This window comes from Taeniopygia guttata, chromosome 13 (genome assembly GCF_048771995.1).
Source record: "Taeniopygia guttata chromosome 13, bTaeGut7.mat, whole genome shotgun sequence".
NCBI lineage: Eukaryota > Metazoa > Chordata > Aves > Passeriformes > Estrildidae > Taeniopygia > Taeniopygia guttata.
This window is the reverse complement of record NC_133038.1, coordinates 11469424-11483934: the sequence shown is the minus strand read 5'-3', so window position 1 is coordinate 11483934 and position 14511 is coordinate 11469424. Positions and strand designations below refer to the sequence as shown.

Here is a 14511-nt window from a genome sequence, read left to right as displayed (position 1 = left end):
TTACATTAATCTGGTGCCTACAGAGTGGAAAAAAAGACCAAAATCAGCCCCTTCAGTTTTACAAATTCAAGTGTAAAATCTGGTCCTTTACTTACAGAATAATGTGTAGGAGTGAGGTCTTTTCATTTAGAGTAGAATCATTTAAGTTTTACTTTTTATTATGCTTACAAATAAAACCCTTATTTTCCCTAAACTTTGTATTAGCTCATTGTTAAAATCCAACAATTTCCATTGGGACCTCAATAACCAAGAGGAAAATTTTATGTTTATATATAAACATTATATTATGTGTTTATATAAAAATATATTTATATGTTCTCATACAACTGAAACTTGAAATGTAATTCACATAATATTGTGAGGTTCATTTCCCCATCCCTTCCACTCTGTGGAAGTAATGAATTGCCTGAGATTGACTGATGTTCCACTTAAGGACCATCTCACTCAATTTTGATAAACATCACACAGGAGACATCAACAAATATCTTTTACTGACAGCATAAAATAAGTATAATTCTGTTCAATACTCAAGTTGATAATCTACTTGGGGTGATCTACTGGGCATTCAACCCAACAGTAAAACCAAATTTAGTTCAGGAAGATTCTGGTCTGTCAAATCAAACCCATTGTTTGTTCTGTATTAAGCTTTCTACTACAAAATCCCTCTCAAGGGGATAAGCCACTTTTACCTTTATTCTGATTTAAAAGGTCTCAGAGCATGTGGTATCCTTTAGGTTTAGGGAGATGAGATGAAAATGGTGAAAGTCTTAGAAAATCTGTAGCTGCCCCTGATTTCATGTTAATGAATCTCATCACCAAATACCACCTGGCCTAAGCAAATCTTCTCTTCCCTGTCTCCACTGTGGCACTTCAAACCTGCTGTGGTGGCAACCCAGGGGTCATCTCTATGCCCCACATGAAGACAAAAGGGAATGGCATATCCATTTACCTGAGGAACTTATTTTTTCCACCCTTTTTCCTTGCTTTTTATTTTTTTTAAATCACACTCTAGACACAGTGCATTACTAGGAGAGACACTGAAGTGAATTTTGCTTCTTATTTCTGTTTGATCCTTTGGTTTTTTCAGAACTGTGTATTTGAATAGAGATCAGCATCTTTATTATTTAGGCCATTTTTGATCACCTCTAGTTCTACAGTCCAGGTAGTTTTCACAGAAAATTATGCCATTACCTCAATGACTTCCCTCGGGTTTTTTCCCTAATGTCTGACATGATTTCCTCTTTTCAGCTTCAGTATGTTACTCTCTGCAAATCCTCCTCCTTGCTTTTTGTAAATGATTATGCTCTCACAGAGTCAATAGGTGTCCTCTAGTATCATTCACAACATTTTTACATTCATTTTGGAAGTTCTATTTTCCATGCATAAATTACTAAATGTAACTATTTGTTCATGTTTATGGATGGGTACAACAGATACTATTTCCTAGCAGTGTCTGCCTAAGTGACTCAGCCCACATATGAAGGAGGCAAAACAAGTAAATAACATAATTTTTATCAATAATTATTGATAAGAAGTGCAAATGTGCTAATGCATAACGTGGTGTGGCATGCTCAATATATAATCAGATTAATTTTATCAATGATAATTTTTTTTAATAAGAAGCACATTCAATCAGTATAATTTTTCCCTGTGGGTCACCAGCTCTACTTTATAATATTCTGATTAATAAGAAATGATTATTTCTTTCCCCTTGTTTAATGGCAAACTGCTCAGAGGTTCTCATTTAACTTCAGATATGGCCGCCTTGGGTTATCTGATGATAATTTCCATTCCCATACTCTTTATGGAGCATATATGACTTTTAGGTTTCCTTTTGAAGAAATACCTCAAAAGAAGGTGCAAAAAAAGGCAAGGGCAGAGGTAATTGTAATCTAGTACTTATTCTATGCATGCTCAAAGCGTGATTCAAAATTCAACACCTCTACATTTTTCATTATCTTAATGTTCACCCTTTACCCTGGCTTTCCCATGAATACATAGAATAGCTGCTACAATGAATCTTTGTAATGAGATTTCTCCAGAAGGTTGATCTTGGCTTCATGGTGCCTCATTGGCTGCCCCAGGACACTTTTACCAAACAGTAAAACTGTTCACCACACTAACAGGGTGTTGGCAAACTTGGGATTGAAAAATATCATGGTGTTTATTTCAAAAAGGTTGAATTTACTTCTCTAAATAAGTAGAGCCAAGATCAATTTTTTAGTAACTAAAGATGGCTTTTCATCACTGAATTCTTCATTCATACACATAATGGCAAGGAAGGGAAAACAAATAACCCTACTGAAGAAACTTTCTCACCTTTTATTCCATAGGTGAGAAAGAGAGAAATTGGTCTCTTTTCTGGTTCTGTTCATGCACACACCTCTGTTTCTGTGGGTGTACAGATTTGAAAACCTGCACTACAGGAAGAGAGGTTGTACTGGGATAACCAGAGTTTTCTGCAATGTGCCCTTTTCTGTATGACAAAGTACTGCACCAGGCATTGTTTTACCTCAGCTGCTGCTTCTCAGAAGGCACAGAAAGAGAATAGACAGTTCTGGATGATTGGAAGAGTGCTATAGTGCACTCAGTGATGCCAGATAAACACTGTGCCTAACAGCATGAAATTTATCAACATAACATATAAGGAGGGTCTCTGGCCTCTTAATTTTTCCAATAGCTACATCACAGCTAAATGGAAGGAGTTTTAGAGACAATTCTATATATCTGAAATTATTGTTATATTGGTAGATTTCTTAACTTTTGCTTCAGAGTGGATAAAAATTGTGTTCTGATCAAAATATTTAACAAGAAGCCATCACTGATGTTGGGAAGAAAAATGAAAGCACTGCTTTTCCATACCCTTTAAAATTTGCTATGACGGAAGGCTACTGAACTTCCAACTCCAAAACTCATGCTATATTTTATATATTGATTTAGATTTCTCACTGGATATTTTTATGCATGGAACATTTCAGAATACATTTCACTATTATACTGTGAATCTAACTTAGCTGTCAAAATTGAGTCATCCTGAGGTTCTTGACTCACATTTAGATACCTTAGGAATAAGGTTTTGAAGATGTGAATTTCCAAATTCCTGAGCCTTTATTATAGTTGCTTTATTATAAGTTGCTACCAGGACTGAAAACATCAACATAGGTATTTGTCCCAAGTTTTTGAAATCTATAATTTATATATTTTCAATAATGCCTTTTTCAATGCTCAAAAGACTATATCTCCTTCTTACTATAGTTGATTTCAAACATTAATTTACTGCTCACAATTTAACCAGATATGGGATTTTTTTTTTAAGCCATAGTACTATTATTTCTAGTGTTCAAAGCTGACAAATATAAGAGAGAAATTTGCTGAACTGACACCATGAAAATACATTATACTGTGCAGAAAGAAAATTGTTAATTCAAGGTTCTTGGTTACAGGCAGGAACAGGTAACACAATTAAAAAAAAAAAAAAAAAAAAAAAAAAAAAAAAAAAAGGAAGGATGCAGAGAGCATTTAAATTTCTCTAACCTTTAGTTAGAGAAACTACTCCAATCCTTCCTTCCCTCCACCCCATACTCCCCATCACTCATTGTTGCTCCCAAAGCCATACACATTGCCATTTAACTTTGTGGAGAGGTTAATTTCCTTTCTATCAGCAATAAGTTTTAACTGGACCAAATGATTCTTTCATGAGTACACCTTTGAAGACTGCATTCAGAAACATTTATCAGACATAAACTTGATACTGATATGCTTTAGTTCCCTAAACTGCAATCCAGAGTGAGAGAAAATCTTTTCTGCATCTCCCTTTGTTTTCCCTTCTAGCATCTGTTAAAAAAAAAACATAATAGCTATAAAACTCATTTAAGAAATCATCATATGCTCAGATTTGTCTTGTAGACATGTACCAGACTCAGTTTACAGAGTCTCATTTATTTATTGCCTTCTGTGCTTTATTTACTGTGATGGAGTAGCTGACTGAACTTTACAGTTCCATTAAACAAAGAATAAAGGAAATTTCTCTAGCCTAGGTCAAGGGTTCACAAGAAAGCAGGCAAAAATACCGGTAGATAAAAGTAAAAAATGACTCTTATTTTGTGTCTATTACTTGAAATTGCAGACAAAGATTTATAGACAAAGACACTTTTAAATGTGTCAATTCATACATTTTAATCAGAATTTTATCTTTAGCCATTCCTCAAAATCAGTGAAGTCAATTTATTGAAGAGCCTGGCTCACAATTCAAAAACAGTTGCAGGATGGTAGCCTCAAACCACAGAATACCCTTATGCTTAATTACTTTCCATTTCATCCACAGGAAACAATACAAGAATTCTTAATGTAATACCCCCTTATATTGCAGTTCCTCTGAGAAAGAGTTTAGGAAAACAGTCAGAATTATATTTTGTGGGGTGGGTTGCTCTGTTTTATCTGAAGAGTCCAAAAGGAAAAAAGAAAAAGGATGTCTGAAAGAAGTAAAGCCAACCTTTCCATGCACTGAAAAGAATAGATTTGTGCTTGTCCATTTAGAATTTCCATGGCTGTGAACAGTAAGCTTTTAAGACTCAATTTTGGGACCATGTCACAGTCGAACAAATCAAAGAGTGAACACAAAGATGTTGATGAAGACCAGGTTTTGTAACAATGTTTTTGTAAAGACATAATTGCGATGTGGTTTTATGCCTTTCTCTGGATTCAGCACCAAGAGCAGAAGAAGAAAGACATTTTGCTCAAACTGTGAAGAAAAAATGTTACAGAAACAAATCCTTACATATCTAACTAGGAAAAAAAAAAATCTTAAAAACTTCTCTGAGACAATCTACTAGGATAGATTGATGCTTTCACTTTTAAAAACACAAATCCTCATGAAAATAGTCATAGATATATGAGGCTTATTTAGGCCTCATTCATCAACTTGTCATTTGTCAGGTCACAGGTTGTATTTTTTATCTTCTATTCTTTATACATTCAAAGTTTTATTACCCATTCAGAGGTCTTCTTGAATTGTCAACCATTTTCTTCTTCTTTTGGGTGTAAGTTGAGAAAACCAAGTATGCAAAAGACAGGAAAGGCATGGCTTTTGGGAAAAAAAAGCTATATATCAGCATAACTTTATGTGTCTATATGAACAGAATTAAAACAAGTATATTATGGAATAAAATATAATGTTTTAACTGACTTCTTATCTAGCATGTAACATTGAAAATCATAATACAACACACCTCCCAGCCCTGGTCTCAAGCGGTTGTCGTAGCCATCCAGGAGACGATCCAATATTCTGGTGAACACTGTGGTGTTGTCTTTGAGTTCATCTTGTGATGAGGTTTGTCCATAGCTGAAATACACAACAGTTAACACTGAAAAACAGTAATCCACCAATAACCTTAGAAAACAGTAATTCCAAAATCCGTTTAATCTCGTTCATACTGGTTTGTGGTCACATAACCTCCTCCGTATAACAAGATTGTAGTGCTTTGTAGAGTTCTTGTATGTTTATATTTTCTCCTTCAATTGTAAGATTTTAAAATCATAAAAATCAGTGCCCCTCCATAAATGGTGAGCAAATAGAATGCCAGTTCCTTAATGTTTCTCTCATTACTCCTTAATGTTTATAATGTGCTAATATGTGTTTTCCCCAGGAAAACGCTCATTTGTCAGCAAAGAGTAATGTGTTTAATTCATAATAGCTATAAACGGTTTGCAGACAAAGAAAGATACAAATTACAAAGTAATTTAGAACATTGAAAAGTATATAAAAATAGAGATATCTTCTTTTTAAGTACAGAAGTAGATTGAGTGAGTGTACATTTTTGTAGATGGAGATGTAATTTTGCTTTTATTTCTCATTTTCCTGTAGCAGTTAGATTTGGAGGAATATCTCCGTCTTTGCCTTTCAAATACATAACAAAACCATCTGTTGGTATGAAAATCTCTTGTGTCTGTAAAGCTTCCCTTATAGATCCCTATGTATATCTCTAACTCAGTCAAAGGTCCTGAAATTTTACTTGAAGAAGGATAAAATTAAAGCTATTTGAACTCAGCTACCAAAATCTTACTTCCATCAGTATAAATCAGAATGAAATCCTTAGGCTTAATGGTTTCTGTCTGCTGTAGATGACACCAGAATCAACCTTTTTCTTAAATCTGAGACCTTTACCTAATACCCTGTCACAGATGATTCCCTTAATCATAGATTACACTTGTCTTAAATCCTAACCCAGCAGTGCTTTTTCATTCATTGCTGGGAAGACTTCCATTATAAACACGTGGAGTCATCAGTGATAAAAGCAAAAGTGCTGCTTTTCAAAAAATCATTTTGTTGCACACATTACTACTGAACTGGAGAAACAGTGCAGCACCAAAAACTTTCCTTAGGATCAGGTCTAGTGACAGAAGTGATTCTTCCACTGGCCAGCCTGTTTTCTGCTCGGGGTACGTGGCTCTAGGTGCCCTGCCAGCCCTTCCTGCTCTAACCACTAAAGACCCTCTCAGGAGGAATATGATACACAAAATGATCAGGTTCTGTTAAAATACCTATGAAATGTTTTTTTTTCTGTGAGCTGCATCAGTCCTTTGAGTATCCTAGGCTTGCATTCCACTTGGATCAAATACAGACAGAAGGAGGAAGAATACCCTATACATAGGTACCCTGGAAATCCTTCCCAGTTTATTTTGCAGCACAGGTTTGAGTATTTAACACTACAAATTTAAATCAGTTTCAGACATCCATAGAAGTTTCAATAATTATTGGTTTATTTCCATAGGGTGAGATGTTTTAATGCATAAAAGTCATTATTTCTAATGAAAAGGCAAAATACCTAACAGTTTTTTAAAAATAGTATTAATTTCTTCTAACCATATTATACAACCTCATTTAATAAAAAATAGGTTGATTTATATTTACTGATTATGCCTACAATTGAATTTTAAGTCACAGACAACATTTTTTATGCTTCCTCTATGTTACCAAATAACAAGTTTTCCTGCTGTCTCTAGCAAGCATTTTATCATTTAAAGGATCTTTTCTCATACAACTTCCCCAGAATTTCAACACAGGACCTTTAGTGGATTAAATTTTATATTAACACTCATTGTCAGAAAAAAAGCTGCTCTTCATAAATATCTCAAGGATAGCAGAAGGTCATCAGTATTAAGGTGGGAAAAGGATATAAAACCACTTCAGAATTGTTACTGGTAAATAAATGAGCATGTTTGTGAGGAGGCATCAGGAAGATGGGCTGGAGGCAGGGGAGTTGTGCCCCGCTCCCATGTGGAATCCCCATTTGTCAGTGCCCTCACCTGCTCTTCCCACCATCTTAGCAAAGGCAGAAAGCACCGTGAGGTTTCACTGGCAGATGGGCACAACAGGAAGATTCTGAGCATTTGTGCACATGTGGAGTAGACTAACTCCAGAGGGATTGTGATTTCTCTTTCAAAACACACATATTAAAATATTCCTATTGCTGGCCTTTTTATGATAACAGGAGTGACATGGGAAGACTGTCTGTATCACAGATATTTTATCTAATTTTTCAGTTGGCTTTTTAACATAAAGCACTAACAGCACTCCAAGGGAAAGCAAGGCAACTGACGATGACAAAATGGCTTTAAACCCAGATCTACTTCATCTAAGGTGTGTACAGTTTGAAGAAAAAATTACTGCATGCAATTGTGTTTTCACATTAAACCCCAGTCTCATAAAAAACTGTGCACGGACTCCATCTACAGGTCATTATATTCCTGGCACACCATTGGATTTTTAAACTCTGGTCCAATGTGTTTTAATTCTCACATTAAGAACGCACATGCACCCATTACAGCTGCAATAAATATATATTCATAGATATATGTGCAAATATCTATAGAAAAAATATGTTTTCACAAAATTCTCTAGCTAGGTCAGATGAAGCACTTCAGGAATACTTCAAATCTTAATATATTATAAAAATAAAAGGTTTTTTTCCCTAAAATATTTTTTTGATAAAGCAGCTGTTATATGAATCACACACTCTTATTTTATTTTTTTTTTAAGGAAATGCTTGTGCAGATGAACCTTTCCCATTACCACTCCACACAAATTTTAAATCTTCAAGGCAGTCAGAAAATAAGTTCCTCTAGAACTATGAATGCATAAGAAGACATTGTGGAGATCAAGGCACAAATAGATCCTTTAGAGATCACTATTTACAATAAAAGTATTTTACTGCTTTCTGGTCATTAGGTAACATCATTGACAAGCACATTCATGTTTTTTATAATACACAAATACATCTGAGAGTCTTCTTAAATGTCTTCACTGAATTTTGAATTTTGCAAGCAACACTTCATGCATACTCCAAACTGCTTTATAGTCTTTAGTTAAGCTGCTAGTTGTTTGATGAGGTGTTGTATGATTACAAATTTTTATTAATACTAACATTATTTTTAGGTTATGATTTCAACAAATATTTCACAAATACTCAGTGCAGAATGGTCTTTCAGACATAACTGTCATGGGCTTTGAGCTTACAAATGCTTCTTCATGCAAGCAGTCTCCTTCAGCAGGAAGGTCTACTTCAGATTTTCAATACAACTACTGAGTTAGCACACAGTCCTGACCGACAAAGAAGTTAAATTATGCTTCTGCTTGCAGGCACAATAAAGTTACTAAAAGCACTTAGATTAAAAATAGCCCTTTATTATACATTTTTTCCCCTCTGAAGAAACTTGTATTTCTGAGTAGTCATTATATAAGAATAGAAAAAATTGCACAGGTGTTTAAGAGGAAGCTTTTGCTTATTCTCTCCACCATATTGAACAAAAAAGTTTTATGCAAACAAATTGTAGTCCTCTTCTAAACTTCACTTAGATTTAGATGGGACTTGAACAGGGATTAACTTCCCCCAATACACTTAGTAGTAGTGCAGCCCATGCAGTATTTGTCTTATGCTGCTATATTAAAATAAAGGTTCCTAAAATAAAAAATGTCTCCCCACCTTCTTTCAGTCAGTGCATTGAGGAGGAGGCTCCAGGCCCAGAGGCAGTCACAAAGCACCAGGAATCTCTTCATGGTGGACTCTGGAACTAGGAGGAAAATAACCATTAACATCCCCCACATTAAAACAGTTAATAGGGAAAAAAGTCTGACACTGGAAACTTCTGCAGAATAATTTGATGTCAGGCAATGACCTCACAACAGTAGAGCTGAGACCATTCTGAATAAGGGTGCATGGCCTTGGCTGTTCTCCTGGTTACCTTTTGCTTTTAGATCCACAGGCCAAGGATGGGGTTTATTTTGTGGTAACGGTGTATTCTTTATGCATTACTCTTGAACTTTAGCAAAAACAATTACAGGTAAAAGCTCCTGCCCCCAAACTCTGTGGCAGTGCAACTCTTACTCAGTTTCCCCCTGGGTTGAAAATGTGTGCACCTCCAGTGCATTTCCAGATAACCAAGTGTGATTGCCTTTTTTTTGACTTGAACCAGCCTGCGCCCCTCCAAACCCCTGGGAAGGTGTCAGTGTGTGGTGGTGTGACTGAGGAGAGTGGTGCTTTCCCCACAACCACTGCTCTGCTTTGATGTGATGGAAGCAACTCTCTTCTAGAGATACAACAACCTTCCTCTTCCCTGAAATACTGCTTCAGAAAAGGACTAAAATGAGCAGATTCTAACTCTATGATCTGCTGCTACATAGGCACATTTTAGGGCTAAAGGGCACAATTCATAATGAAACCATGTGCTGACAACCTACACACTATTTCCTAAATCTCTACCAGTCTCTGAATGCTGCTAGGAAATGTTTTTGCATTAGCATCCTTCTCCTCCTCTCCAAACACCTCCTGTACTCTCTCCAGACTTCATTGAGTTACTCTCAGTTTACCTTTGAGTAAAAAGTAACACAACTCAGAAAGTTTATTCTGCTTTCTAATAAACTATATATATATTAAAAAAAAAAAAAAGTTAGCTGATATTTGTGGCATCAGTGCTGCAGATTCAACTAATTGCCCAGGAGAGGTTGCAGGTCCCTTTACATATCAATTCAAAGTGTGCTGGAATACAGTCGATTTTCAGGATTTATTACATAAATAAGGTTAACAAATACGAAGCCTGTGTTTTCCCCCAGCAGTGAATAGGACGGGTTTTTACGTGCCTGAGAAAATGAAACACTGTACATAGAAATGTTGTTGTAGCTTTAAATAAAGCTTCCCCAATTCACTGCACACTCTGAGGGACAATTTAAATCAATAAAATACTGTTAGAAAGTGGTATGTGAGCAATGAGATATAATTAATGCGTGTATAGCCAAATGATCGGCAGATATGCAATGAATGGGGCTGAGCTAATCTAACTGGATAGGAAGGAGCTGGCTGTGGCAGGAAAGTGTGGATTAAGATCTTCAGGGACGACACTGCATCCTAACTTGCCCTGTAATCAGCCCCTTTACAAAGGGAAAGACAACATCTGTGGCTTCAAAAATCACCTTCTCCCGGTCCTGCCAACTTCTGCCTTTGCAAAAGGCTCCTCGAGATGAAGGATGGAAAGTGAATTATTCTGAACTATTTTGATCTGTTGAGCTCCACGCTCGCTCCCCTTCTCCCAACACCACCCCCTGCTTCAATAAACCCATCCAGGCACAATAAATCCCGAAGAAGGAAAGTTTCTTGCAGCTGGAAGAAGCAAATGTTAATTAAGGCTTTGAATGAGCGTTCAAGCCCAGCAGCCCCCGGCCTCCCCTACCCGCACCGCCTGAGAAACCAGCGCCGGTTCTCCCATTCAAAATGGGAGCAAGAGCCACGCTTCTGGGAGCGCTTCAGCAGCGCCCACTGAAAAAAAAAAAAAAAAAAAAAAAAAAGGGGGGGGGGGACACGACCACTGAAAACAAAATTGAGGGTAAAAGGGGGGCATTTTGATGCATTTTGACTCACTGTGAGAGATTTGCTCCTCTCGGAGGCTGAAATCCAGACTTGTTTTCCTCCCGGCATTTCAACTTTGCATCCCCCGGCCCGGAGCATCCACCCCTCCCACCGCGCCCGCGGGAGGGAAAAACCCAAACCCAAAACCCCTTCTGCGAGGGACCGGCGGAAATCAGTCCGCGCTAAAAAATAAATAAATAAGATAATTGACAATGCCCATCGATCGCTGCGGATTTTCAAGCTGGAGGGATAGAGAGGAAAAAAAAAAAAAATCCCCCCGATCCGGCGGTACCTGCGGACAGAGAGGAGAGGAGCCGCCCGCGCTCCTGGACGCGGTGCCCGCAGCCGGGAGCGCCCGGAGGGGTGCGGGTGTGTGTCCGTGTGTCCGTGTGTGTGTGTGTCCGCCTGTGTCCGCGTGTGTCCGTGTGTGTCCGCGTGTGTCCGTGTGTCCGTGTGCCCCGTGCCGGGGGTGCGAGCCACAGCCGCCCTTACCGGAGCCTCGGGCGCGGGTCCGCGGCGCGCTGCCCGGCGCTGCCCTGCCGGGTGCCCGCCCGCCGGCGCGGAGGATGCGCGGCTCCGGCTCCGCCGCTCACTCCGCCTCGGCCATCGCCGCCGCTGCTCCGCTCCTCCTGGGCTCAGCACCCAAATTTCTCTTCCCAATATTCCGACCGCCGCTATACAACAAAAGCTTTCTCTTTACCAAGACAGTAGTAATACGTCCCAGGGTAAACCGGATGTGAAATAGGCTGTGACTTCATGCCAGAGAGATTTTATTTTAGAAAGGAAGGTGGTACCAAGCTCTCATCTAGAGACCAATCCGCCCATTTTTTATATGCAGCACAATTTAACTTCCAGTGCTCTCGCCCTAATCCCTTTCTCTCTGGCTGCAGACTCAAATCCTTCTACAATCTGCAGCATTATTATTACTGGGGGGGAGGCTGCGCGGCCGGGGGAGGCTGCGCTGAGCATCTTTAGACACTCGCAGTTTACAAAACAGTCTATTTTAAGGGTCGTACATTAAAAATATAACCGATCTGCGTTAGTGTTCAACCTTTGATCGAATATTTAGTCGCGGCACAAATATGAATGAAAGCTGCCCAGAGTGTAGAGGATGCAGCACTACGCGCGTGTGCCTATAGACTGTATGTACCTATAGGGACCAGGCGGCAGACCACGGCTGTAAGCAGACGGGGACAGAGATGCTGTGCAATACTAATTAAACGCAGGTAACACGCATTTTGGGCGAGCCCCGCAGGAGCTCAGCTGCAGGAGCGGGCTCCTCTCCTCCACCTCCACACGCCTTTAGCCGGCAGGTACCGCGTTTGCCCGGCGCGGTCCCGGGGCTCGGCCGAGGGCTGTGCTCGGGGGCTGCCAGCCCCTGCCCGCTGTCCCGCTGTCCCGCTGTCCCTCGGGGCCCCGCCGGGCAGCGGAGCCGGGACATTCCCGGTGCCGGGACATTCCTGGTGCCGAGAGCCCGCGGAGCGCCCGGCTCGGTGCCGCGGAACGCGCGGTGCCCTGCCCTGCCCTGCCCTGCCCTGCCTGCCCTGCCCCACCCGCGGTGACCGGGGGCACAGTCCTGCCCCACATTAGCGTCACTCTAACCCCTACCCAGACCTCCCCCTTCAGATGGGAGCGAGCCCGGCCAGAGCCGGCGCTTGTGCGGAGAAAGAAGGAGAAAGTTGGGTGCATCAGGTCCGGTCGGTGTCGGTGTGCGGGGAGCGCAGGCAGCGCTCACCTGCCCAGCCCAGGTTAGCGAGCCTTTAGCTCCAGGCGCCTTCCGCCAGCTCCTTCTGCAGAGGTATCGGGCACTGCTGCCACGGGCACAGCGTGGTCAGCTGTCCTTGCTCTGGTTAATGCAAAGATAAAATTAAGTCCTTCGTCAACAGTAGCTCTTCCTTATGAAGCGCTACCAGCATCTGTGGGGTGAAAAAAATTTTCCTAAGATCATATGCACCTAGTGGATTTGAAATACCATCTGCTTTCCCTCTTCTCCTCTCAACACCATCACTGATTCAGTTTCTCTTCCTATGATGCTGCTCCAAGGAAGACCAAAATCCATATATCTTGTCAGAGTAACATGAACTGATATCTTATATTACACTTAAGCTATCTGTTGCAAGCTTTATCCAGATTTTTAAATGAAATATTGCACATTGTGTACATCCTCATGAAATGCATGATCTGTTTGTAACAGCACAAGAAGGTTGTGATTTGACCCCAGAAACCAATGACATTCATAGCTAAGGCTGGCAATAACCTCCAAGGTGGTAGTCATTTTGCATAAGTGCCTGATAGAACAGTCCAAACACTGCAATGATTTCCCTAAGCACAAGGAAAACTGAAATTTTGTTTATCAAAGTCCCCTGGTGCACCAAGTTACCCAGTCATTATGATCAGCACTGAATAGCCACAGGTTATTTTAAAAGCTTGCCATGGACTTTGTGCTTAATTTCTTGGCATTTCCAATGTAGTTCATCTCATTTTGATTCAAGGCTCTCAGCGGTGCACAGAAAAGTAGGGAACAGAAAAACCTACCCACTTCCCAAAGAAATGATAAGTAGCAACTTTTCAAATCACTATTGCATAGACATAGTCTTATTGGCTAGAGGGATTTTTTTCAGATATGCAATGTTTTCACCTCCATTTGCTCTTAGCTAACACAATTTTCTGCTTTTCTTCTTCCACTGAAGCATGAGAGAGCTTTGCTTAAGCAACAAGTAACCTGAGGTAAACTCAGCTGAGTTTACATAAACAACAGAATAGATTTTTATTGAAGTATGTGGACATTTTGTGGCTGTAAAACCACTGAGATTCCTTCCCCTGTCAATAAGGCATTAATCACATTCTTAGAATGACTTTAAACTATTTTTTCTAGATGAATAATATATATTTACAAAAATAATTAAATTTTTAACATAACTTTGATATTTCCTTTTGTCCTTCATTACTCATGAACAAAGAGGTTGTTAGTATATTTTATCTTTGTTTGTCATAGGTAGCTGGACAGAAAGATGGGCTGAAATGTGGGTGACTGAATGGACAGAGATTCATGTACCTCTGTGCACTAAAATCTGAGCAACTGAACAGCTGAAGCAGTTGCAGAGCCCATGAGACATAGCCTTGCATCCTATAGTTTTCTTGACTTATTTTAATTAGTATCTAAACAATGGCAACTGGTTTTAGTTTACTAAAGTGTCAAGGGTTACACATGATGTTCTTTGCCTTTTTGCCTCCATGGACACAATTGCTGTGTGCCAAATGATTATATGTTTTCCTGAGTGAAAATATTGACCTAAAATTGGAAGTTGCTCATTCTCTCTCTAATTCGCATCTGCTCAGTAAGTAGGACAAAACTATTTTTCCTCCATGGCTGAGATTCCTGTCCATCAGTGCTCACATGTAACCCAGATTTTATCTTTTCCTTTCAAAAGCTGTTAGTTATCATGTCATTTCATAGTAAACGCTAAAAATATTTGGATGTAATCAAACAAATAGGCTGTTTTATGGGTTGTGTTATCAAAACAACTGCTCTAAAAAAAAAAGAAAATACAAATTGTTTTTACCAGCAAAAGTTCTGTTTTGAAGAAAAAAAGCTAAGTGTTTTGCAATTCTT

General features: G+C 39.4%; 1 protein-coding gene across 3 annotated transcripts in view; it reads right to left on the bottom strand.

The window, feature by feature from the left end:
* GABRA1 (gamma-aminobutyric acid type A receptor subunit alpha1) overlaps positions 1-11717 on the bottom strand; it is a 41808-nt gene extending 30091 nt beyond the window's left edge. The window contains exons 1-3 of one of the 3 annotated variants that reach the window (XM_012575906.5): positions 11391-11717; positions 8982-9069; positions 5229-5341 (exon numbers count right to left, since the gene is read on the bottom strand). In XM_012575906.5, coding sequence (XP_012431360.1) covers positions 5229-5341; positions 8982-9055 — 187 coding nt within the window. In that variant the 5' untranslated portion in view covers positions 9056-9069; positions 11391-11717. Of the gene's footprint in view, positions 1-5228; positions 5342-8981; positions 9070-10910; positions 11022-11190 lie in introns of those variants that run through there. The other 2 variants (XM_030284103.4, XM_002193396.6) reach the window with 2 other exon arrangements.
* Positions 11718-14511: the final 2794 nt, after the last annotated feature.